General features: G+C 49.1%; 1 protein-coding gene across 2 annotated transcripts; it reads left to right on the top strand.

Annotated features, from left to right (window-relative positions):
* Window positions 1-26,240, top strand: PPP1R14B (protein phosphatase 1 regulatory inhibitor subunit 14B). 2 transcript variants are annotated; one of them, XM_066582821.1, is made up of 5 exons: window positions 1-218; window positions 302-586; window positions 12,592-12,675; window positions 13,032-13,064; window positions 25,961-26,240. In XM_066582821.1, exons 2-5 carry the CDS (start codon window positions 383-385, stop codon window positions 26,027-26,029), a joined length of 390 nt encoding a protein of 129 aa, XP_066438918.1. In that variant the 5' UTR covers window positions 1-218; window positions 302-382; the 3' UTR covers window positions 26,030-26,240. The 2 variants fall into 2 exon arrangements, with proteins under 2 accessions (XP_066438918.1, XP_066438917.1); XM_066582820.1 differs by having other exon boundaries at window positions 1-586.
* The last annotated feature ends 1,230 nt before the right edge of the window (window positions 26,241-27,470 follow it).

The raw sequence follows: 27,470 nt of genomic DNA, 5'->3' as shown, positions 1-27,470 counted from the left end.
GGGAGAGACGGACAGAAACAAAGGAGAGAGACAGACAGGAAGGAAAAGAGACGGCAGCTGGATACGGGGAGTAGTCCACGTGGGGGAGAGACGGCAGCTGCACCCGCTATGGAGGAGACCGCTGTCTAAGAAGAGACTGTCTGGTTGTGTGAAGCCAGAGACACTTCTGACAAAGACTCTTCCTCTTCTCGTGACTGCTCCGGGGACGTTATGGACTGGTGGGGGTCGTCTCAGTGAGTGTGTCCCGGCGGCCAGCAGTCTCTTCTCCCGGTGACTGTCACTTTTTTGGGTTCTTTTACAGAAGTCCGGCCTGTCTTTGTTGTCACTTGACCTCTCTTCCCCTGAGCTGTCTCTTTTATTCCCCGGACTGTCTATTCTTGCCATGGCCGCCCTCAGCAGCCCTGGCTCCGGCCCCCACACCACGTCCCCCCGGGTGTACTTCCAGTCCCCGGGAGAGACAGCCGACGAGCCGGAGAGACGACACCCGGGCAAAGTGACAGTCAAGTATGACCGCAAGGAGCTGAGGAAGAGACTGAGATTGGAGGAGTGGATCCTGGAGCAGCTGGTGGGGCTGTATGACTGCCAGGTGAGGGCATCTCTTCCCACCCCCTGTGCCCCCTCCCCTGGCACATGCTATACTCACCCCACATGGGGCAGCGCCCCCCTAGAACATGCTATACCCACCACACATGGGGCAGCGCCCCCCTCCCCCTGGCACATGCTAATTACATGAGCTAATCCTGTGCTGAGGAGTCAATGAGATTATAACTGCCCCTAATCCAGGACAATAGATGAGCTAAACTGGCAGGCTGGGTGGGCATCAGCGCTTAATTGATGTGCCCTCTGCCCCTGACAGTCATCTATTCACTTTACCAAAGAGAAAGCTTATGCAAATGCAGGGTGTGAGCTGGCGCTGTGCCCTGATGCCACCCTGAGTCCTAGGAACAGCTGGGGACACCTGTCATGAGCATGTGACAGCCAGGAATCGGAAGATATTGAGGAGGGGGCATGCTGGTGGAAAGTCACAGATCTGTGGCATTCACCACGGGTTAATTAGGGGGATAATCCTCATGTTGGGCTCTAACGTGATATTACATAGGGATTTCTTTTGTCTCTCCACCAAGATCTGTGCTCTCGCGCGGCGCTGCTCCACGTTGTCCTACAATATGGGGAACCGCTTGCATAGCAATTCCTTTATGATATCACTGGAATCGTAAGTGTTCGCCGTGGAAATGACCTCATCCGGCTGGATGCGAACGGCTCATTTCCTGCTCTTCCCACAGAATCCATCTGCAGGCTATATAGTGGGGTCTGCTGTAAATCAGGAGGGGGTCTAGTAATAGAGGGCGGGGGGTCTACAAATCTAAATAGATTATAGAGATTCTGATAATACTTTACAATATTGGTATTTAAAGGAAAAGTAAATGTAGTTGGCACTGTGCCAGAAGAGCCTTTCTGTGTCCCCATAGAAGGCAGCGGTGACAATGTCCCATGTCTACACTGCATTGTGACTTACATGCTGCCTGCCAGGGCCAGGAGGATGGCAGCCAGTGCCCAGCGGGTAGTGTTCTGGTTTGGAGGAGGTTAACAGGGGGACACGTGCCTCTTACTGCTGAAGTTCCATCTTGATGCTACTTTACATTCCACAAGGGGATTGCTTGTATAGCCGTTCCCTAATATACTGATATTATAGGAATAATCTCCTTGCAAGCAAATCTAGCTGCCAAACCTCTACCTGCTGGATGCCAGTAGCCTACAGGCTGTTGTATTACTGTGCTGTCACCACGCTGTGTACTGTGCGGGGAGGGGCAGTATAACCTTGTGGTGAGGGTCCCCATTGTTTCCTGTGCTGAGATCCCTCCATCCCATCCATCTCTGCTGTTGGCTAGAGGATGTGCCATTCACACTGCTAGATCCAACCACGTGAGGGTGTACAGTAGCAGTATCACACGTGGTATGGCTCTCATGGGCTCTGTTCACACAGGCGAGGGTGATATATTATTTCTTTTCTTCTTCTTTTTTCTGAAAAACTGACTTCTTTTTCCCATGCTGTTTCCTTTCAAACCTTCATGTTGTTTTTTTGTTTCTTTTTATGGTACATTATCTCAGCTCTGAACTTCCTGTTTGTTTGTTTTTCTTTCCTTTGTGGACCCTGTAGTAACTAATTGCGCTCACATGTAATTGTGATGCTTTTTTTTAATGCTCCCATAGAAAATAGGCCACAGTGATTTTATTTTTCTTCTATCTCCAAACTATCAATCCAAGAGGAAAAGCACTCCTGTTAATTAACCCACACAGGTGCTTTTTTTTTCATGTGCGAGTTACCAATATAGACATTTGAAGGGGTTAATTCACACAAGCAATTTTTCTTAGTCCAAGTTAAAAAAAAATCACAGCATGTGCTATTTTTGGGTGATTCCCGTTAAAGAATCACCTATTATTTTCTATGGAAGCATTAAACCCCCCCCAAAAACGCACAGCACTCGCATGCCAAGAACCAGGAAATGCAGAGAAGAGAAATACGAGCATTTTTTCTTTTTCGCATACATGAAAATAATCCGGAAATCTGTCGCTTTTTCACTGTTCAAAATCGCACTTGTCTGTGTGTGTATACAGCCGTAGGGCTTATTCAGACGACTATATATCGGCCACGTATTCATGCCGGCCTATATACGGCATCCCTCTCTGCAGGGGGAGGAGGCTGGAAGAATCGGGAGCAGTGCACTGAGCTCTTGCCCCTCTGCACTATTTGCAATGAGGGGAGGTGGGGCGGAGCTAATTCCCGCAACTTAGTCCCGTCCCGTCCCCTCTCATTGCAAACGGTGCAGAGGGGGCGGGAGCTCAGAGCACTGCTCCCGGCTCTTCCTGCCTCCTCCCCCTGCAGTAAGAGACGCCGTATATCGGCCGGCGTAAATGCCAGGCCGACATATGGTTGTCTGAATAAGCCCTTAGGGCTTATTTACACGGGTGTATATCAGCTGGCATTTTCACGGCCAGCCGATATACGCTTCCATCAGAGCATTCCCTCCCCCTCCCCGGCTCTCTGCTTCTCCCCTCCGAGCGGTTTGCAATGGGAGGGATGGGGGTGGAGCTAAGCTCTCGCCCCTTGTCCATAGCCAGCAATGGGAGTGGGCAGGACAGAGCAAAGCTTGGTTCCATCCCCCCCCCCCTCCCATTGCAAACGCCGGTGAGGGGAAGGGGGGGGAACTCAGATGGAAGCGTGTATCGGCTGGCCGTGAAAACCCTGTTCGATACACGCTTGTGTAAATAAGCCCTCAGCGCTTATTCACAGAGGCGTATATAGGTTTTCACGCCCTGGCCAATATACGCTGCCCCTCTGATGCATTGGTTTACTATGTATCAGTGCACAGGGGTATATATCAGCAGCGTAAACCGCCCAGTTGGGCACTTTTGCGGCAGCTGCATAGACTCCTATGGGAGCCAATGACAGCTGCCAGAGAAGGGAGGTAGGATGCAGTTCAGCAGCGTGATTGCTAAACTCCCTCCCCCTTCTCTTCCCCTCTCCGCCCCTTGCTGCTGTTTGCAATGGGAGGGGCTGGATAGGGCGGAGCTAAGCTCAGCACACTAGCTCCCGCCCCGTTCCGCCTCCTCACCTTGCAGTGAGCCGGGGAGGGAAGAGGGAGATGTCTTAGCAGAGCTAAGCTGTTCTACCCTGCCCGATGGCATATATGCCAAGTCCGTGCATTACATGGTAGCATATATCGTCCGGCCGCGAAAACGCCGTCCTATATACGTACGTGTGAATAAGCCCTAAAGCTTGCTTGCAGTGTGAGGATGCATGGTAACTGTGGGTGAAGAAGGGGTAAATGCACACCTGTGTTGGGGATCAGTTCAGGGTTTCCATCTCTACTCAGTTTTTGGATGTAAAACTGCAATAAACTGATGCTTTTTCTTTTTAATGGGTCCCCCCCCCCCCTCAAAAAAAAAAAGAAGAGGAAATAAAAGTGGGGAAATATTTCCCACCACTTTGCTTTATAACTTATCAGTTAGATCTCCCCCTGATATAAATGGCTGTAATGAAGGTACCTAGTCTCTATCCCTTTTCAGCTTCAGTCAGGAGAGAAAAGCCACGTGTGACCTACTCCACTATTATGAACAGGACTAAAAACGGCCATTCTTGGCACTGGTGTGCTGGGCAGAAATTAATGTATTCTGACCTAAACACATGCATGTGTTTAACCTTCTTCTTTTTAAATGTTCACCTTTGTAACCTTTCTTGCTTCGGGGTGCAGAAGAGGGAAATAAGGAAGTCACTTTGCAAATGGTCTAAAAAAAGAGGACAAAACTAGTGTTTGTCTCCAGCTCCTGTGCAGATCCATGTGTCTCCATGGTTACAGAATACAAGCCATACCCAACAAGGGGAATGTTTGAAGAGGCTGATACTCGGTCAAGCACTGAAGGTCGTCTTCAGCTGTAACGTCACGTGGTCTGTGCTGCTCCGTTCCTTTCAAATGAATAAGATTGAGCTGCAATACCAGGCACAGCCACTACAAAATGTGCGGTGTTGTGTCTGGTACACAGCAGAGACTGCTGATCGGTGGGGGGGGGGGTGGAGTTGGATCCCCACCAGTCTGATACTGATGACCAACTCTGACAGGAATAGCCAAGTGTTGCATTGTGACAGCGTATCTAATGATTGTTAATGGTTTGTGTTCCAACCTGCAAATTGTGATTGTTCCCAGTAAGAGAAACCAAGTAATCTTGTAGATATGATTCCTTTTAATGGCTAACAAAAATGCATGATGTTATAGCGAGCTTTCCAACCTACTCAGGGTTGTGCTTCTGGCTAGAATTAAATAGATCCGAAGAGACTTGCATATTTATACAGACATACTTATGACAAGGCACAGACACAGATGTGATTAATTTCCACTTAAAAGAATACTACAACAGAAATACAAACATCTTTAAATAGTCACTGATAAAGGAGTGAAGGTTTTATGCTCCCTGAATAAAGCCCCATTTACAAGCTAAGATGATAGTTCAAAAGATAGCTTTAATGACCGTTTTGAGCGATCGTTCTCCATAAATTACTAATGGGCACTAATGCTCATTAGTAGCTTCATTTGCGTGTAAATGCGCCTCCCTTTGCTGTATGCAGATAACAGCGGGTGCTCTGCTATCTGCATACAGCTCCATTGTTCTCCAGCAGGACAGCTGCTGAAACAATGTTATCAGCGCTCCTGTGGAGAATCACAGCATGCCGTCCCTGCTATCAGCTGGCTGGACGAATGTTGTCTTTTATGCTGAACTAAAATGTTTGGCAAAAAAGCAAACGATGATAGCATTTACATGCAACGATTATCAGTTTGGAGCAATAATTGTTGTGTGTAAATGGGCCTTTAGTGTTGGGGGGGTCACCAGGCCAGCAGTTTTATCTGTGCTATAGATGTCTCATACCTGCCAGTCATGCATGAATCCCCGTGAACAATTTAACCCTCTATAGTGTCAAAAGTTGTTATAAATTTATATATTTCCAAATTCTTCTATGGCTTTGTGACTTGAAATTGCCTTTCAGTATCGTAACTTTCATATCTTCTATGTCGTGTCCATGACAGAAAAGTCCTCCGCCACAGGTAATTCTGTGTTTCTCTGCAAATTACCACTACAATTGCCAAAAATTCAAAATGATTAGATTTTTGGTTGCAAGCGACTCTGCTGTCATAAATTACAACACCATTTGCTTACAACCTGACAGTTAAACTGCCAAATGGGAGCACTAAGGTACTTGTACAACAGCAGGTCACAGACAAGTTGCCCAAATGTTTTGGGTCACATGACTTTTCTGAGAATTGATGCTGCGTGACCAAAGTCTCCATGCAGCCTAAAAGGTACCTTTTATACAGGACGATTATCACCCAAATAATCGCTGGAGACCGTGAACTCGGGTGATGGTCGTCTTGTGTATGAGCGGCAGGGCACTGAGTGACAAATTGCTCACATGTCTGAGTTGCTTGGTTTTTCGCTCGCCTAAAAAAACCAAGAGAAACCATGAAAACAGGAGTCGCTCAATCTTTAAATGAGTCCGGTTTATTGTGAATGGAGATGGGCGGCCAGAAGAGATCTCCAGCAGCTCCGCCTCCATTATCTGACCGGCTGTTAAAAAGCACAGGAGAGATAGTCACCGGGACAGCTGTGTAAAGGGACCTAAAGTCCCTGAAAACTCTTTTAAGGCCGCCTGTACACGAACGGATGTGCTTTGCAGAAACCGCAGTCCATGCTATGGGAAAGCGATTCTTCCTGCACACTTGTGGAAACCAATTGCGGTTTCTGCTCTCGAAGGAAAAATCGTAGCATGCTCTATTTTCGTGTGGTCTCCACATGGACGCCTTCAATTAAAATCAATGGAAGCCGTCTGACCCGCGGTTCGTTTGCAATTAACATTGCGGACAGGTCGCAGATTCTGCGTCATTGCTAGGAAAAGCAGGAGTTAAAAAAAAATCTGTACTGTGAATGTCCGACAACAGCTCGCTGCGACCATCTGCAGTACAGTTAAAAAGAGAAAATGACCGGTACTTGCGGATGCCGGCTGGGCATAGGGGCGGATTCTGCTGCAGCCTTCCATATGCGGAATCCAACCCGTCCGTGTGCAGGCGGCCTTAGGGTGACATTGTAGTATCCTGTAAGCTGCAGTAAGGGCTCATTCACATGGATGATTTCATGCAACTAATTTGCGATTTAATAGAACCGATGGTTTTCTATGGAAACATTGAGATGAACGAATTTAAGCAGCGTGCAAATAAAAACAATAATAGGACATCAGTGACTGAAGTTCCCTGCTTGTGTGAAAAAATAGGTCTTGACTAGAGATGAGCGAGCGTACTCCGAAAAGCACTACTCGCTCGAGTAATTTGCTTTATCCGAGTATCGCTGTGCTCGTCCCTGAAGATTCGGGTGCCGGCACGGAGCGGGGAGCTGCAGGGGAGAGCGGGGAGGAACGGAGGGGAGATCTTTCTCTCCCTCTCTCCCGCCCGCTCTCCCCTGCTCCCCGCTGCGACTCACCTGTCAGCCGCAGCGGCACCCGAATCTTCAGGGACGAGCACAGCGATACTCGGATAAAGCAAATTACTCGAGCGAGTAGTGCTTTTCTGAGTACGCTCGCTCATCTCTAGTCTTGACCTATCTTTGGACCGAAAATAACGGAAGCCTCTATAGACTCTTATGGGAGCTGATAAAAAAGGGAAGGGGAGGGAGTTTAGCTGCATGCAAGGCTTGGAAAAGAAGACAGGTGCCTGTACTTAAGACCTTAGAAGTCATTGGGAGGATTTCTATCGATCGAGGGAATTACGAACAGCAGCGCATTTTTTTTCCAGCAGCACGCAACTGCGGATAGTGTGAATGGGCGATTTAACCGCTAATAAGGCTCGGGACTTGATCGTGGAAAATTGTCCATTCTCACAATTTTCGGGCGAGTTAGCCTCTCTTCTTCTTTATTTATTTTATTTTTTGTGCGACTAACTTCTGCGCAAATTTCCTGTTTGTGTGATTGAGCCCTCAAGCTGTAATCTTGCAGCAATGCAATTGTGTTTCCCTATGAGGAGCTAGGTTGCAGACCACCTTCTGGCCATCTCTTAACGCCGCCTGTCCATGGCCACAACAGAATATGGCAAGCGATTTTTCTGTCGCGGGGGAGCACTAAAGGTCACCGCGATGAGCCTATCCTAAAGATAGGTGAATCTCGGCATGCCTCTTTTTTTTTTTTTTTTTTTTTTCTTTTTAGACACTAGTGGGGAAAATCGCTATGGCTTTCCCGCTCGTGTACATCGGGCTGCGCTTTCCATAGTTATCCGATGGAAAGCGCTTCAAGCGTGATCTGCATGTGATTTATCTCTGCAGATCACACTATGGAATATTGCCCGTGGACAGGCAGCCATCTCATCCCATCAGGTGGAACGTGTTTTCTGATTGATATGGGAGCAGTGTAATAACTATTTGTATACATACCATGGTCCCTGCAAATACAATGTAGGCTGCAGTTTACTCCGTTCTTGGATGTTTGGGTGTCTGCTGAGTTCTGTATATACCGATGTTACCTTGTCTGCCTCCTATGTAATACTGCCAGATGTGTTTACATACACTTATATAACATTATATAACATAGTAACATTCTCTATGTGGGAAGATATACAGTATACACCAAAGTATCTGCTGTACTCTACTGGCAGCATCTAGGAAGCCGTTAACCCTTACACTTACTCCGCACCTTTTCTGTTTGTCACTGCCACATCCATAAAATCCCACCAAAATCGAGCTGGTGGTCCCCGGCAGCAGCTGTGTACATGGACTACATTCTTTAGCAGGGTATTCCGAGCTGAACCGCCCCTTCCAATAATGCAAACAGGATGATACGCTGTACTCCACAGGTCCAACTGCTAAAGCCTTCAGTCTCCCTGATGTGCATTGCACCATTTAGTAGTATTCCAAGGCTCCCATTAAAATTGGTTATGCCACATCCACAAGAGCTCTGGTCAGTAGGACGTATAGAGGGGGTGTGCAGATGGGAAAATCACTAAGAAGTAAATTCCTTATTCTGTAGTATTAGACCTGTTATTATCTGGATGAGGTAATTATTTGTAAAACTCATCACCTGTGGGCCACACATACTTGGAACATACAAGCCTTTGTCTGGTAGCAGCACAGGCTCTTGAAGTCCATCATTGTCGTGTACATTGGGTAGAGGTTTTGACATTGCCAGTCCGCACCCAACGCTGGATTAGGGACTGTTTCACTGAATATTTCTACTAAGAGCAGTTAGGCTGGGTTCCCACGGGACGGATTTGCTGCGGATTGCCCGCACAGAAATTCCGCATGCGGGTCCTAATCCCGGGATTAGCCATCAAAGTGGGCGAGATTTTGCAAAAATCTCATCCACGCTCTGCGGCCAATCCTTTGCAGCCAGACCATGCGGAAACAGCCATGCGGTGCGGAACTTAAAGACGCAGCATATCATTTTTTTTTGTGTGTGTAGCGGCCTCTCTCTACAGGGAGAGATGGTCGCAGCAGAAATGTAGCCGCAGTTTTCCAGCGGAATTCTCGTGGATTTTCAGTGCTGCCAATTCGTAAAAATTCCACTGGAGATTCATCCCGTGTGAACCCAGCCTAATTGTTCCAGAGCAGTCAGCATTAACCTGCATGTACCTAGGTTATGTCCAGACCTAGTGTAAGTATGTTATTCTTGTTGCCTTATAGCAGATGTGCTCCGAGTTCAGCATTGACCGTCATACTTCACCCCCTCTAGAAATACTTGGTGCAGTTCAAGGACTTGCTATTTAAAAGGGATTTCCCATGAAAGTGGTTTTTGTGTTACACATTCACCAGGATAGATGTCTGATCACTGGGACCCCCACGATCACTAGAACAGATGTCCCAACTCCTCCCCTTCCTTCCTCTTCACTGCATGACCACTCTTAAGTTTGGAAAGAGTAGCAATTGCACGTGTGGGCCGCCACTCCATCCGCCCTGTAGCCAATTGCACGTGTGGGCCGCCACTCCATCCGCCCCGTAGCCAATTAAATGGAGCAGTAGTGTTCATGCATGGCTGCTACTCCATGCAAACTCCTCACTGCGTATTGCGAGATTAAGGGCCCTTGTTCTAGTGATTGGTGGGGGTCCCAGTGATCAAATATTTACCACCTAGATAATGTCATTCATGAGGAAAACCCCTTATAACAGCAAGTGATCTGAATATCCTATTTCCTGTTTGTTCCTCTCCATGCATGCACCCCTCATCTGATTGTATATTGCAGTCACTTCCATGCAGTGCAGCCTCCTGTCTGTCCTATATGGCAACTTCTGCGATGTTCTCTATGGTCATTGGACACCAGTAATATAACATTCAGGCCGCCTGCACACGAACAGATTTTTGCTGTGGAATTTGCGGTGGGCTTCCGCACCGTGGATCCGCAGCCAATACTGCTCAATACTTGTGGAAACAAATCACGGTTTCTGCGAGCGGAGAAAAAAAATCACAGCAAGCTCCATATTAGTGTGGTAGCTGTCCGACCTGCGGCCCATCCAGAATTGACATAATGGACAGGTCACGGATTCCATGTCCTCACCTAGTGGTGGCGTGGGAGGGATGAAAAAATCTAAACTGAACACTTCTGACGGCGGCTCGCTGCCATCATCCGCAGCACAGAGAACAGAAGACAAAGTCAGGTACGCAGGGTCGCTGTATGCGGTCAGGGCTGGATTCCGCTACGGGCTGCCGTGTGCAGGCAATATTTATCTCTTCTAGCCGTAGGACTGTACTGTTTCTCAAGCGTTTACCAGTCATGTCGCCGACATCACATTCGCAGTCCACACTACAGACTGACATACAACTTCATGGATAATACGTTTTCCAGCTGACAAAACTAGTTTGGTCATTGAATAGCTTTTTCAAGAAACTCTAGAACTGATGGGACGGGCTTAGAGATGAGCGAGCACCCAAGTGCTCGAGTCCGCGTTATTCGAGTCGAGCTTTTCGTAAAAATTTGAGAGCTCTACTCGAGTAACGAACCCCATTGGCTACAATGGGAGACGCGCTCTCTCTCAAAGTGACTTTTGTTCAATAAATATTTGATATTAACCCTTTGCAGTACAATTTTAGATTCAGGGTTTCCTAGGGGGCTTTCTCTTTCTGCCATTATACAATGGCAGAATTATAGAGCCAGTACTGCTGTATGGGACATGCTGAAGAGAGGCCCCCAACAACAGAGCGGCCAGTAATATACAGTAAGAATACCCTGCTGGACGTCTTCCGACATTGGAGCTGTACAGCCATCAATCAGAATGTCTTTAGACGTCAGACAGTGGATTGGAAAGGGTTAAGGGGAACCTGAGTTGTCCGGGCTGCGGGCACCAGGGTACTGTGTCAGGTCTATCACTTGTGCCTATTGGTAAAGTGGTTTTACAGCTCTTACTTCTGAACGTTTTCTCGTCCTCCTCCCTCCAGATGCTGATCAGCTGGTCCCGCTGTGTTGGGACTCATTCACACAGGCATAAGCAATTTCGTTCCGTGAAATGTGCAGCGTATTCACAGACCGAATCGGCTTGTATTTATGGCAGATCTCGTTCTCGGTTGCATTATTTATTTTGCGAATGCATTTTACGCTTATGAGCGCTAGGAGGACCAAAGGATTTTTTTTCTGTCTTCTTGCATAAATACGAATGTATCATGCATAATTTTTAACACTCCCATAGACTTGCATGGGAGGCTTTTGTCCGTAATACAGACTAAAATAGCACATGGTGCAATGTTTTTTTTCCTCTCGCCCCACTCTCCTCCATGCACGTGAAAAACGCATGGTTGAATACCCAAATGCAAGTCAATAGTGGTTCGGCACTACATATTACATGCATAAAGTATGGATGTAAGGCCGCGCTCACATGTATCCGTAAAACGTTGTGTGAGCAGGCTATCTCTATAGGGGAGCAATTTTATTTATTTTTCCTTTTTTTGCACTGTGCATGACAGCATATCTCACGCACGCTGCCATGTACAGTATGGCTGTTTCCTTCAGATTCCCAACTCTCTTACGGGCATTGTGACTAAACGCCGCACATACGCAATGTAATTTCATATATAGAGCATTTATTTTGCGCCAATAGAGAATAATAGGGTAGTGTCACACGTTATAAGCTGGAAAATAGAACATGCTGCATTTTTTAAAGCGCGTATTATACGCACTAAAAAAAACTAGTGTGAGTGGGTCAATGTACTTTCATTGACGCCATTCACTGCGTATTGCGTGCGTGTATCACATGGTGAAATTACACTCGTGTGAGCCTGCCCTAATACACAGAGAAATAACACTGGTATGAGTAAGCCATTACTGCGCATACAGAGAGACCTGGCAATCTGCATACAGGCCTATATGAATATAATATTGGGTTCCTCCAGTGTAATCCTGCAAAGTTTCAAGAGATCCGTATGTGACCGACCGCTGAAATCGGTGTCCCTCTAGCCTGATGCCCACGGACCGGCAGAATAGGGACTTGACACGTTTCCTTTAAACTTGGGAGTCCCTTTAAGCTCAAAGGTGGCCTGATATAGTCCAATTTATAAAAGCCAGTTATTACTGAGTTATTCAGTCCATTTCTGGGCAGCAGTTATGTCGGTGGGTTCTTCATACCGTAGTCAACGACTCCTTGTCGCTCCAGCCACAATAACTCAAGTAGCTATTGGTGGTGCTGACTGCGGCGGGTGACTACATAGATGTGCATTTACTGACTCATCCGCTACCATCACCACATCAGACCATAGTGTGGAGAACAGCCTGTAAGAGCTCCAAACTGAGTCCATATGATTATACACTTCACGGCACATTTATTAGGATCGTCGCCGTGTGGCTACTGCTATATTGGTGGTTTTCACTGATTTATCTCGCTCATGCAATGCCAACATGTTCTGCAGCATTGTAGAGGTGATCATCGGTGTGTCGTTGTGGAGCTTACACTTGTATGCCTATACATATGCTCTCATCTGAAATCCATGAATTGTTAGGCATTTCCTAACTTCTCGCATGTGACCGTCACTGCAGATATGGACGTCGGATACCGCTGCTTCATCTTTGTTTGTTCTTACAGGAAGAAGAAATCCCAGAACTGGAAATTGATGTGGATGAATTATTAGACATGGAAACTGATGAACAGCGAGGAGACCGGGTGAAGGTTAGTGGTCTGCCCTTAAGGCGCCCACCCACTGGCGATTTTTTTTTTTTTTTCCTTTGCGTTTTGCGTTTTTTCTCAAGAGCAATTAGTATAGAATGTGTTCTTGTCCATTTGCGGTTTTTTTTCGGTCCGTTGCAATTTTTAACATAGGAACGGTCAGTTGCATATGTGTCCTTATTTTTCTCTTAATGCACCCATGAATGTCAATGGAAATTAACGGAAAAGGCGCGAAAAACGCGCCGAAAACGCTGCGTTTTTCACGCACGAAAATCGCAAACGCCAGTGGGTGGGCGCCCTTAGTCATGTGTATGCCGAGTCCTATAAGATCCTGACATCCTGTATTCATTCTCTTGTAGGAACTTCTTAATGACTGCTACAAACCAACCGAGGTGAGTGTTACTATGTATGGGGACCATCAAATGGGGTTTACAGGGGGGATTCCTGACACATTAATTTATCACTTATCCACTGGATAGCTGAGAAATACTAGGGGAGCACTGAGACCACCAGTAATCGCCATAACAGGAGACAACCCCCCCCCCCCCCCTCTCCAAGGGGGCTGGAAAGCGCTTGCATGCAGCGGCAGCCGAACCCCAACAATCTTATCTCCTATCCAATGTTTAGGTGCAGATGCCTCTGCTGGACCTCTTTCAGACTAGCATATTTTTACTCTTTGTGTTGTGTTTATACGGAGTTAACTTAAAACTGTAAATCTATTTACCTGACTGTTTTTCACAGTCGTGTTTTTGTATACATTGGCACTATTTTCTATTGGACAAATACAGATCAGTGTATACACAGTACAAAATAAAGCCAATTACAATAAATACAGATCAAACCATGATTAAGGTCCCCATGCCCACAGATGGATATTTGCTGCAGAATCCGCGGCGAGCGTCTGCACCGCGGATCCGCAGAAAATGCCACCCATAGTATGCTATGGGACATCGATTCTACCTGCACACTTGTGGAAACCAATTGTAGTTTCCGCAAAAGTAGGAAAAATAACAGCATGCTCCATTTTCATGCGGAACCCCCATGGATGGCTTCCATCAAAGTCAATGGAAACCGTGCAACCCGCGGCCATTCCGGAATGTCATTTCTGGCATCACTGCGAATTCCGCGTCATCGCCTAATGACGGCCAGCCCATTCGTAGTACACAAAAAGAAGAAAATTGCAGGTACGCAGGGGGCACCGGACGCGGTCAGAGACGGATCCCGTGAGGGATTCTGGACCTGCTGTATACAGTAGGCGTAAATATGAATAACCTGGTTACAATGTCATTTGTATTATGGATTTGTTACAAAACCACTCGTGTGACCCTGGCCTCGGTCTATCCACCCTTCATGCTACTATCCGTGTGACCCTGGCCTCAGTCTATCCACCCTTCATACTACTATCCCCGTGACCCTGGCCTCAGTCTATCCACCCTTCGTGCTACTATCCGTGTGACCCTGGCCTCGGTCTATCCACCCTTCGTGCTACTATCCATGTGACCCTGGCCTCAGTCTATCCACCCTTTGTGCTACTATCCGTGTGACCCTGGCCTCAGTCTATCCACCCTTCGTGCTACTATCCGTGTGACCCTGGCCTCGGTCTATCCACCCTTCGTGCTACTATCCATGTGACCCTGGCCTCAGTCTATCCACCCTTTGTGCTACTATCCGTGTGACCCTGGCCTCAGTCTATCCACCCTTCATACTACTATCCGTGTGACCCTGGCCTCGGTCTATCCGGCATCCGTGCTACTATCCGTGTGACCCTGGCCTCAGTCTATCCACCCTTCATACTACTATCCGTGTGACCCTGGCCTCAGTCTAATCACCCTTCATACTACTATCTGTGTGACCCTGGCCTCAGTCTATTCACCCTTCGTGCTACTACCCCTGTGACCCTGGCCTCAGCCTATCCATCCTCCATGCTACTATCCGTGTGACCCTGGCCTCAGCCTATCCATCCTCCATGCTACTATCCGTGTGACCCTGGCCTCAGCCTATCCATCCTCCATGCTACTATCCGTGTGACCCTGGCCTCGGTCTATCCGGCCTCCGTGCTACTATCCGTGTGACCCTGGCCTCGGTCTATCCGGCCTCCGTGCTACTATCCGTGTGACCCTGGCCTCGGTCTATCCGGCCTCCGTGCTACTATCCGTGTGACCCTGGCCTCGGTCTATCCACCCTTCATACTACTATCTGTGTGACCCTGGCCTCAGCCTATCCATCCTCCGTGCTACTATCCGTGTGACCCTGGCCTCGGTCTGTCCGGCCTCCGTGCTACTATCCGTGTGACCCTGGCCTCGGTCTGTCCGGCCTCCGTGCTACTATCCGTGTGACCCTGGCCTCAGTCTATCCACCCTTCATACTACTATCTGTGTGACCCTGGCCTCAGTCTATTCACCCTTCGTGCTACTACCCCTGTGACCCTGGCCTCAGCCTATCCATCCTCCATGCTACTATCCGTGTGACCCTGGCCTCAGCCTATCCATCCTCCATGCTACTATCCGTGTGACCCTGGCCTCGGTCTATCCGGCCTCCGTGCTACTATCCGTGTGACCCAAGCCTCGGTCTATCCGGCCTCCGTGCTACTATCCGTGTGACCCTGGCCTCGGTCTATCCGGCCTCTGTGCTACTATCCGTGTGACCCTGGCCTCGGTCTATCCACCCTTCATACTACTATCTGTGTGACCCTGGCCTCAGCCTATCCATCCTCCGTGCTACTATCCGTGTGACCCTGGCCTCGGTCTGTCCGGCCTCCGTGCTACTATCCGTGTGACCCTGGCCTCGGTCTGTCCGGCCTCCGTGCTACTATCCGTGTGACCCTGGCCTCGGTCTATCCGGCCTCCGTGCTACTATCCGTGTGACCCTTGCCTCGGTCTATCCGTCCTCCGTGCTACTATCCGTGTGACCCTGGCCTCGGTCTATCCGGCCTCCGTGCTACTATCCGTGTGACCCTTGCCTCGGTCTATCCGGCCTCCGTGCTACTATCCGTGTGACCCTGGCCTCGGTCTATCCGGCCTCCGTGCTACTATCCGTGTGACCCTGGCCTCGGTCTATCCGGCCTCCGTGCTACTATCCGTGTGACCCTGGCCTCGGTCTATCCGGCCTCCGTGCTACTATCCGTGTGACCCTGGCCTCGGTCTATCCGGCCTCCGTGCTACTATCCGTGTGGCCCTGGCCTCGGTCTATCCACCCTCCGTGCTACTATCCGTGTGACCCTGGCCTCGGTCTATCCGGCCTCCATGCTACTATCCGTGTGACCCTGGCCTCAGCCTATCCATCCTCCATGCTACTATCCGTGTGACCCTGGCCTCAGCCTATCCATCCTCCATGCTACTATCCGTGTGACCCTGGCCTCGGTCTATCCGGCCTCCGTGCTACTATCCGTGTGACCCTGGCCTCGGTCTATCCACCCTTCATACTACTGTCTGTGTGACCCTGGCCTCAGCCTATCCATCCTCCGTGCTACTATCCGTGTGACCCTGGCCTCGGTCTGTCCGGCCTCCGTGCTACTATCCGTGTGACCCTGGCCTCGGTCTGTCCGGCCTCCGTGCTACTATCCGTGTGACCCTGGCCTCAGTCTATCCACCCTTCATACTACTATCCGTGTGACCCTGGCCTCAGTCTAATCACCCTTCATACTACTATCTGTGTGACCCTGGCCTCAGTCTATTCACCCTTCGTGCTACTACCCCTGTGACCCTGGCCTCAGCCTATCCATCCTCCATGCTACTATCCGTGTGACCCTGGCCTCAGCCTATCCATCCTCCATGCTACTATCCGTGTGACCCTGGCCTCGGTCTATCCGGCCTCCGTGCTACTATCCGTGTGACCCTGGCCTCGGTCTATCCGGCCTCCGTGCTACTATCCGTGTGACCCTGGCCTCGGTCTATCCACCCTTCATGCTACTATCTGTGTGACCCTGGCCTCAGCCTATCCATCCTCCGTGCTACTATCCGTGTGACCCTGGCCTCGGTCTGTCCGGCCTCCATGCTACTATCCGTGTGACCCTGGCCTCGGTCTGTCCGGCCTCCGTGCTACTATCCGTGTGACCCTGGCCTCGGTCTATCCGGCCTCCGTGCTACTATCCGTGTGACCCTGGCCTCGGTCTATCCGTCCTCCGTGCTACTATCCGTGTGACCCTGGCCTCGGTCTATCCACCCTCCGTGCTACTATCCGTGTGACCCTGGCCTCGGTCTATCCGGCCTCCGTGCTACTATCCGTGTGGCCCTGGCCACGGTCTATCCGGCCTCCGTGCTACTATCCGTGTGGACACTGACCTGCCAGCTTTCCTACAAAACTATCGTTCTAACAATGGATAACGGACTACAGTACCTTGCTTGTGTCAGTAAAGAATAAAGCTGGAAAACCTTAATGTGCAGAAGTATTCACCCCCTGGAGGTCAATACTTCATGGAGCCACCTTCTGTTGCAATCACAGATGCAAGTCTCTTGGGGTGGTGTTTCTATGAGCTTGGCACATCTGGAGACGGGGATTCTGCCTATTCTTGGGGCTCTCACACAGGCGATGGTAAACACTGTGCGGTTGTACTAGGGCAGAGCTGCTTTGTACCTCTTCAGTGTGAGCGTTCACCTGCCTTGTTACTGCGCTCTGCAGGCAAAGCATGCAGATTACATCATTTTCAGTTTTCCTCCCGGTTGCATAGAACGCTGCTTTAAAAAACGCGGTAAAACACTGTACACAGCGCCCTAACACGTTTTTTTCACAGCGTTGAAATTGCTCCCCATTGATTTCACTGGGCGACGCATCACATTAAAAACCCTTAAATGCCTGAAAATAGAACGGAAAGCGCTAAAAAAAAACCCCACGGTGTTAGAAACTCCATGTTCGAACGCTGGTGTGAGAAGCCTAATTGAAATCAATGGAGGCATTTTACAGAGTTTAGCACACTTGAAATGCCATGCTAAATGCTGCAAAAAGTGGTCTGTGTGAGAGCGGGCTATCTGGCACAACTGCTCCAGCTCATTGAAGTTAGATGCGATAGGTTGATGTAGAGGCTTCTCTCCAGTTGGAATTCTGTGGCATGACTGGTCTGGGCTTTGACTAGGCCATAACAAGACATATCCATATCCTTTAGACCCCTCCAGTATGGCTTTAGCAGTGCGCCCGGGGTCCTTGTCCTGCTGGAAGCTGAATCTCCATCCCAATCTCAAATCATACAGAACAGGGTTTTTTCAAGAATTGCCCAATGTTTTATGCCATCCGTTATTTATTTTTATTTTTTCCGCCTTCACTTCTAAAGTTGGAAGTGTTGGTTTGTATCACACATGGCGAGTCTCCTAATGGTCAAAAAGTTCAATTTTACTCTCCTCTGACAATTTGTGTGTTTGGAAAGTGAGGGCTTCTAGTGGTTTATGGACAGATACTTCCCTCTCAGCTGTGGATCTTCAGAGTTCTTGTCTTTGATTAATGCCCTCCTTGTTCGGTCTGAGTTCTGGTGGGTGGCCTGTCGTCAGGTTGTAGTTATGCCATATCTGTTCATTTTGTTATAGTGGATTTTAACCCCCTTCTGAACACCCTGAGCTCTATTTGTTCAAAAGGTCAAGGACATTGCAGTTTGATAAACAGAACTTGTACTACTTTAAACCCCGTAGCTCCGGTTCTAGAAGCGCTGCCGAAATGCTTTTAGTCTCTACTATTAGACTAGATTTTTGGCTTTAAAAAGGAGACTAAAAGCTTGTCTGATAGGATTCTCAACCCCACTTCAAATGTCTGTAGCTCCAGTTCTGAGTTTACAGCTGTCATGTCAGTCTCTGTTCTCTGCTACCCCTTCCTCCTCCTTTACATCCCCTATGCACAATCTGTGATTCTCCTGTCAGCCACCCCTGTTCCACGTGCTTTCTGTCATATAGGGGAGGGGGATTTTTTTTTTTCTTCCCCCACAGAAAAGGATTGAGAAAATGAGCATTTGCTCATCTATTCACTCCTCTATGCGGTTTAGCCCTATATATATTGCAGTCATTCCTGACCACAGCACCTAAGTGGTTATACATAAAAAGATTTAAAATTGCCCCCCTACCTTTAGATACTGCTTTGAATGTTTAAAAATAAGACTATAAATACATGCACTATAAAAAAAAAAAAATTCATTTATCCAGCTTAGTAAATTCAGTTAAAATGCCAAAATTGCCATCTTCTGTTGATGTCTTTTCTAAAATTGGAATATTAAAAAAATCAAAAGCTCGTATACATATATAAGATCTCAAAATTGTACCCGTAAAAAGTCATCCGGCAAAAAACAAGACCCCATGTAGTTCTGTTGATAAAATTGAAATGCTCTAGTCCTTGAATATGATGACATAAAAAGGTTTACTAATGGTAATAACTAGAGATGAGCGAGCACCAAAATGCTCGGCTGCTCGTTACTCGGGACGAAATTTTCGCGATGCTCGAGGGTTCGTTTCGAGTAACGAACCCCATTGAAGTCAATGGGCGACCCGAGCATTTTTGTATATCGCCGATGCTTGCTAAGGTTTCCATTTGTGAAAATCTGGGCAATTCAAGAAAGTGATGGGAACGACACAGCAACGGATAGGGCAGGCGAGGGGCTACATGTTGGGCTGCATCTCAAGTTCACAGGTCCCACTATTAAGCCACAATACCGGCAAGAGTGCCCCCCCCCCCCTCCCAACAACTTTTACTTCTGAAAAGCCCTCATTAGCAATGCATACCTTAGCTAAGCACCACACTACCTCCAACAAAGCACAATCACTGCCTGCATGACACTCCGCTGCCACTTCTCCTGGGTTACATGCTGCCCAACCCCCCCCCCCCCCCCTGCACGACCCAGTGTCCACAGCGCACACCAAATTGTCCCTGCGCAGCCTTCAGCTGCCCTCATGCCACGCCACCCTCATATCTATTTATAAGTGCATCTGCCATGAGGAGGAACCGCAGGCACACACTGCAGAGGGTTGGCACGGCTAGGGAGCGACCCTCTTTAAAAGGGGCGATAGCCCACAATGCTGTACAGAAGCAATGAGAAATATAATCCTGTGCCACCGCCATCAGGAGCTGCACACGTGGGCATAGCAATGGGGAACCTATGTGCCACACACTATTCATTCTGTCAAGGTGTCTGCATGCCCCAGTCAGACCGCGGTTTTTTATAAATAGTCACAGGCAGGTACAACTGGGAATCCCCAACTCTGCAATGGGAATTCCGTGTGCACCCACAGCATGGGTGGCTCCCTGGAACCCACCGGCTGTACATAAATGTATCCCATTGCAGTGCCCTGGATAGCAGAGCTGACGTCAGATTAAATGCAGGTGGGCTTCGGCCCACACTGCATGCCCCAACCTGACCGGGCTTTTTAATTCATAGACACAGGCAGGTACAACTCCCTATTGTGAAGTCCCTGTGGACCGACAGCATGGGTGGGTGCCAGGAAGCCACCGCCAGTACATAAATATATCCCATTGCAGTGCCCAGCACAGCTGATGTAACGTCAGCTTTAATGCAGGTGGGCAAAAAATTAATTGGATTACACTGTAGGCGAGGGCCCCAAAAAATTGGTGTACCAACAGTACTAATGTACCTCAGAAAAATTGCCCATGCCCAACCAAGAGGGCAGGTGAAACCCATTAATCGCTTTGGTTAATGTGGCTTAATTGGTAACTAGGCCTGGAGGCAGCCCCGTTAAAATAAAAATTGGTTCAGGTGCAAGTTTCAACGATTTAATGAGCATTGAAACGTATAAAAATTGTTTAGAAAAATTATATGACTGAGCCTTGTGGGCCTAAAAAAAATTGCCCGTTCGGCGTGATTACGTCAGGTTTCAGGAGGAGGAGGAGGAATATTAGACACAGATTGATGAAGCAAAAATGTCCCCGTTTTTGATGGTGATAGAGAACGATGCTTCCATCCGCGGGTGCAGCCTACGTATTGCTTAGGTATCGCTGCTGTCCGCTGGTGGAGAAGAGAAGTCTGGGGAAATCCAGGCTTTGTTCATCTTGATGAGTGTAAGCCTGTCGGCACTGTCGGTTGACAGGCGGGTACGCTTATCCGTGATGATTCCCCCAGCCGCACTAAACACCCTCTCTGACAAGACGCTACCCGCAGGACAAGCAAGGACCTCCAGGGCATACAGCGCGAGTTCAGGCCACGTGTCCAGCTTCGACACCCTGTAGTTGTAGGGGGCAGAGGCGTCACCGAGGACGGTCGTGCGATCGGCTACGTACTCCCTCACCATCTTTTTACAGTGCTCCCGCCAACTCAGCCTTGACTGGGGAGCGGTGACAGTCTTGCTGGGGAGCCATAAAGCTGGCAAAGGCCTTGGAGAATGTTCCCCTGCCTGCGCTGTACATGCTGCCTGATCTCTGCGCCTCCCCTACTACCTGGCCCTCGGAACTGCGCCTTCTGCCACTAGCGCTGTTGAATGGGAAGTTTACCATCAGTTTGTCCACCAGTGCCCTGTGGTATAGCATCATTCTCGAACCCCTTTCCTCTTCGGGAATGAGAGTGGAAAGGTTTTCCTTATACCGTGGGTCGAGCAGTGTGTACACCCAGTAATCCGTAGTGGCCAGAATGCGTGTAACGCGAGGGTCACGAGAAAGGCATCCTAACATGAAGTCAGCCATGTGTGCCAGGGTACCTGTACGCAACACATGGCTGTCCTCACTAGGAAGATCACTTTCAGGATCCTCCTCCTCCGGCCATACATGCTGAAAGGATGACAGGCAAGCAGCATGGGTACCCTCAGCAGTGGGCCAAGCTGTCTCTTCCCCCTCCTCCTCATGCTCCTCCTCCTCAACGCGCTGAGATATAGACATGAGGGTGCTCTGACTATCCAGCGACATACTGTCTTCCCCCGCCTCCGTTTCCGAGTGCAAAGCGTCTGCCTTTATGCTTTGCAGAGAACTTCTCAAGAGGCATAGCAGAGGAATGGTGACGCTAATGATTGCAGCATCCCCGCTCACCATCTGGGTAGACTCCTCAAAGTTTCCAAGGACCTGGCAGATGTCTGCCAACCAGGCCCACTCTTCTGTAAAGAATTGAGGAGGGTGACTCCCACTACGCCGCCCATGTTGGAGTTGGTATTCCACTATAGCTCTACGCTGCTCATAGAGCCTGGCCAACATGTGGAGCGTAGAGTTCCACCGTGTGGGCACGTCGCACAGCAGTCGGTGCACTGGCAGATTAAACCGATGTTGCAGGGTCCGCAGGGTGGCAGCGTCCGTCTTGGAGTTGCGGAAATGTGCTCTGACCTGGCGCACCTTTCCGAGCAGGTATGACAAGTGTGGGTAGCTTTTCAGAAAGCGCTGAACCACCAAATTAAAGACATGGGCCAGGCATGGCACGTGCGTGAGGCTGCCGAGCTACAGAGCCGCCACCAGGTTACGGCCATCGTCACACACGACCATGCCCGGTTGGAGGCTCAGCGGCGCAAGCCAGCGGTCGGTCTGCTCTGTCAGACCCTGCAGCAGTTCGTGGGCCGTGTGGCTCTTCTCTCCTAAGCTGAGTAGTTTCAGCACGGCCTGCTGACGCTTGCCCACCGCTGTGCTGCCACGCCGTGTGACACCGACTGCTGGCGACGTGCTGCTGCTGACACATCTTGATTGCGAGACAGAGGTTGCGTTGGAGGAGGAGGGTGGTTTAGTGGAGGAAACATACACCGCCGCAGATACCAGCACCGAGCTGGGGTCCGCAATTCTGGGGGTGGGTAGGACGTGAGCGGTCCCAGGCTCTGACTCTGTCCCAGCCTCCACTAAATTCACCCAATGTGCCGTCAGAGAGATATAGTGGCCCTGCCCGCCTGTGCTTGTCCACGTGTCCGTTGTTAAGTGGACCTAGGCAGTAACCGCGTTGGTGAGGGCGCGTACAATGTTGCGGGAGACGTGGTCGTGCAGGGCTGGGACGGCACATCGGGAAAAGTAGTGGCAACTGGGAAGCGAGTAGCGCGGGGCCGCCGCCGCCATGATGCTTTTGAAAGCCTCTGTTTCCACAAGCCTATACGGCAGCATCTCCAGGCTGATCAATTTGGCAATGTGCACGTTTAACGCTTGAGCGTGCGGGTGCGTGGCGGCGTACTTGCGCTCAAACAGTGGCGCTAGCGACGTCTGGACGCTGTGCTGAGAGACATTGCTGGATGGGGCCGAGGACAGCGGAGGTGAGGGTGTGGGTGCAGGCCAGGAGACGGTAGTGCCTGTGTCCTCAGAGGGGGGTTGGATCTCAGTGGCAGGTTGGGGCACGGGGAGAGGCAGTGGTGCAAACCGGAGGCGGTGAACGGCCTTCGTCCCACCTTGTGGGGTGCTTGGCCATCATATGCCTGCGCATGCTGGTGGTGGTGCCTCCCCAGCTGATCTTGGCGCGACAAAGGTTGCACACCACTGTTCGTCGGTCGTCAGGCGTCTCTGTGAAAAACTGCCACACCGTAGAGCACCTTGACCTCTGCAGGGTGGCATGGCGCGAGGGGGCGCTTTGGGAAACAGTTGGTGGATTATTCGGTCTGGCCCTGCCTCTACCCCTGGCCACCGCACTGGCTCGGCCTGTGCCCACACCCTGACTTGACCTCCGCGTCCTCGCCCTCTTCCACGTCCTCTAGGCCTACCCCTACCCCTCAGCATGCTGTATTACCAGTAGTGCAGAAACAGAACGCTGTAATTAAATGTGCCACTTATTGGCCTGTGGTTGGAGGCTGACTTCGCTTACGGAACGCACAGCAGAGCCAGGAAATAATTTTGCGCAAGCCTGCTGTAACACTTAGCTGGCTGCGTATGAATTAGGACAACTACACCCAGCACAGACCCAGTACACTGAGGACAGTCACAGGCAGCCCAAATAGATTTTTTTTCCCAAATGTTTTTGGAAAGGCCCACTGCCTATATTCAATAAGCCTGTCTTCTGTCCCTGCCTCACCACCACTTCTGGCCCTGGAGTATGTATAATTACTGCAGGGCGCAATGCTCTGCACGGCCGTTATACAAAAAAAAAAAGTGCAACACTGCAAAAAGCAGCCTCCACACTACTGCACACGGTTAGATGTGGCCCTAAGAAGGACCGTTGGGGTTCTTGAAGCCTAAAATACTCCTAACGCTCTCCCTATAGCAGCTCCGGCACCAGCAGCACTTTCCCTGATCTCTGTCAGAACGCATCTGTGGCGAGCCGCGGGAGGGGCCGATTTATATACTCGGGTGACACCTGATCTCGCCAGCCACTCACTGCAGGGGGGTGGTATAGGGCTTGAACGTCGCAGGGGGAAGTTGTAATGCCTTCCCTGTCTTTCTATTGGCCAGAAAAGCGCGCTAACGGCTCAGAGATGAAAGTGAAAGTAACTCAAACATGGAGTGGTACTCGTCACGAGTAATGAGCATCTCGAACACGCTAATAGTCGAACGAGTATCAAGCTCGGACGAGTACGTTCGCTCATCTCTAGTAATAACCCGTAGAACAAAGTGAACTTATAATATTCATATCACATTGTGAATGATGTAAAAAAAAGAAATCCTACAAAAAAATTTTTCTCCATTTATACTTCCATCCTGTGAGGCTTTAGTTGAATAAGGAGCTCCTGTGTGCAATCAATTATGTGACTCGTGAAGTTAATTGAGCAAGCCTGCACAACATGCTGCCCGGTAGAAAATTTCTGGTGGACTGTGACATGACTATGATGTCAAGAGACTATTCGCTAGCCTATTGACATTAGTGATATTGCAGTCCACAGCACAGTCCTGTTACGCCGGCAGTAAAGCCTGAACATTACCAGAAGCGTGATATGACACTGCGGGGCAAAGGACCTTCAGTGCTTGACAGTCACATGGCTGATTCAAGTCAGGGAAGGTCCTGTAGGCATCGGGAGCAGCAGTGTGGCAGAATCTTTCAACCTACATTATTTGGAGCTGAGCTTAAGCCGAAGTAAGGTAAAAACTTATGTGATTCTTCTTGGGCTTTTTCTTAGGTTCTTAAGTAAAGTATTAGTTTTTCAAACATTTAGTTTAGGGCTTATTCAGACGACTGTATATTCGCCGGGTTTTCACGCCCAGCCGATATACAGTGTCCCCCTCTGCAGGGCGAGGAGGCTGGAAGAGCCAGGAGCAGTGCACTGAGCTGCTGCCACTATTTGCAATGGGAGGGGGCGGATCTAAGTCCCATGACTTAGCTCCAACCCTCCCATTGCAAATAGTGGCAGGGGGCGGGAGCTCAGTGCACTGCTCCTGGCTCTTCCAGCCTCCTCCCCCTGCAGCGAGGGACACCGTATATAGGCTGGGCGTGAAAACCCGGCCGATATACGGTCGTCTGAATAAGCCCTTAATCAGTAAACTAGACTAGATATGTTTTAAACGGCTTACTTGCGAGTCACTATCTGTAGCCCCAAGAGGTTTGCCTATTTAAATCGGGCCTACACATGATTTTGCAGTAGGTAGGTGCCAAAATTAAGAGTTTTCATAGCAAAGGGGATGAATGTATGTGCACTCAACTTTTCAGTACTTGCTTATGCACTTTCATGTGCATTATACAAAAACTAAACTAAAGCAACCCTCTGGTTTTGGGACAAAATTCTCGCCCTGGAGTAGGTGATGTATTACCTGCACTAGTTCACTGCCGTCTGCCTGAACTGCCAATTTCAGGCCCCGTTTTTTGGACAATCCAAGATGGCCTACACAATATTCAGACTACTTAATCCCCATACTGTATTGATTGTGTTAGAGCAGATCTAGCACATTTGTAGTCTGACTGGCCAGTGCTGCTCACACGATCAGCCCTGGCCAATCAGACAGTAGTGTGCATTAGCTAGGTAGAAAATTGCAGTAGCCATCTTGGATGGCTGAAAACCAGGACCAGAAGTAGTTGATTGGACTGATGACCAATCATAAGAAGTAGTAGTAGTGCAGGTAATCTACCCTTCAGCAGAATTTTGTCCTGAAAGTGGAAAGTCCGTTTAAAATCCTTTTTAACTGTAGGTTATAATGCAAGTAAACAAGGAAAACGCCAAGGGGATGAATAATTTCTCAAGGCACTGTGCATATTCCAAATACTTTACACTACAGCAGTGAGAACGGCTGGTAATCTGGCCCTGTGTGAGGATTATGGTGGTCGCTCCTGGCAGGAGTGTAGAGATCCAGTACAGTCATACCCTGGACACTCCGTTGAGTAATCAATATGGACCCTTACAAAGCATCACCCTATCAATACAACCCACAGTAATGATCCGCTTAAATTGGTTGCAAGGACCAAATTTGTGCTGCGACGTAATAGTTCCTAAATGTCTTGTGGAAGCCATCATGCTGTAATGGGCAGTCATACTAATTGCAGTTTCCCATCACACAGGCCTTTATCTCTGGATTACTGGAGAAGATACAGGGAATGCAGAAGCTGAGCACCCCCCAGAAGAAATGATTGTGTCACCGAGGCCATCAATCACGGCATCTGCCTATCCTCGTGGTAGAAGGGCAGTCTCGCAGGGTCACGGGCTCCTCCTGCACCCACGGTGTGTCTGGCTTATCGCAGCCTACGTGGAGCGGTCATGCAGGGGAACCTTTTTTTATATGACTATTTTGTAGAAATCATTTTTTTTAACTAAATAAAAATGTAATTAAGTGTTCTGAGACCGTGCGCATTCTTACTGCTCAGTATTATTTACCAGGTTTAGAACTAATCTATTTTATTTTTCTTCTCTCTCAAGAGACCACTGCCTGGTGACGACACCCAGGAGACTTGTAGAAAATGATGTGTTGTAAACAAAAGTGTGACACAGTTACTCACGTAGGCTATGCTGCGCTCCGGTGCCTAGACCATACATTGACTTACTGATTTTTATTTATTTATTTATTTTTTTGAGCATGACATTTGCTCAAAATTTTATGGGAAGTCCATTAAAGTGCACTCTATGGCTAAACAACTCGCAGCTCATTTTGGGCATTTTAGGAGTGTAATCTTAAAACAGAATACATGCTGTGCAGAAGAGCGTTGCCTAGACCAGGGGTCCCCAACTCCAGTCCTCAGGGACCACCAACAGGTCATGTTTGCAGGATATCCCATAGTAAGAACACCTGTGGCCATGTCTGAGGCACTGACAATAATTACATCACCTGTGCAAGACTGAGGAAATCCTAAAAACATGACCTGTTGGGGGTCCCTGAGGACTGGAGTTGGGGAACACTGGCCTAGAATACCTGCAGGGCACGAATGGTCCTTTCACACGGGACGAGCTGTTGGGCAAACTATGCCAGACACTCGCCCCAGTAATGCTCATTCCTATGCGGTTACACAGGAGCAAGTATCGTCCGAATGTACAGACAGCAGAAAAAAAAAGCTATCTGCAATTAGAAAAGACATTGTTTCCATTTTTCTACTCTATTTGGTTCTAATAAAAAAAAAAATTGGTAGTGTTTCCCCGAAAATAGGTCCTATCCCGAGAGTAAGATCTACCGGGTTTTCAGGGGAGGCTTGAAATATAAGGCCACCCCAAAATAGGACCTAGCTAACCGGCCCCACCCAAAAAAAAAATTAATACTCAACTGGTCCGCGCAGTCCCGATGGTCTTCGGCGGTGCTGCGGTAAACTGTGTGAATGACATCACTGAACGGCTGTGATTGGCTCATCGAGCACCGGCTGTGATTGGCTGTTGGCGCTCGATAAGCCAATCACAGCATTCGCTTTGCTAGAGGCGGGCTATTCAAAGCCCCATCACCAGGAAGCAGCTCAGCTGTGGGACGAGCAGGACGCCGAAGACCATTGGGACGCTGCGAACCAGGTGAGTATAAACAACCCCCCCCCCCCCTCCCAACCCCCCCAAAAAAAGAAAAAATAAGACACTGTGCCCTTTTGGGGGCAAAAA

The sequence above is a fragment of the Eleutherodactylus coqui genome, chromosome 11, assembly GCF_035609145.1.
Source record: "Eleutherodactylus coqui strain aEleCoq1 chromosome 11, aEleCoq1.hap1, whole genome shotgun sequence".
Classification (NCBI taxonomy): domain Eukaryota; kingdom Metazoa; phylum Chordata; class Amphibia; order Anura; family Eleutherodactylidae; genus Eleutherodactylus; species Eleutherodactylus coqui.
Note: the sequence above shows the minus strand (reverse complement) of the source record. Positions and strands in the feature narration are given on the sequence as shown.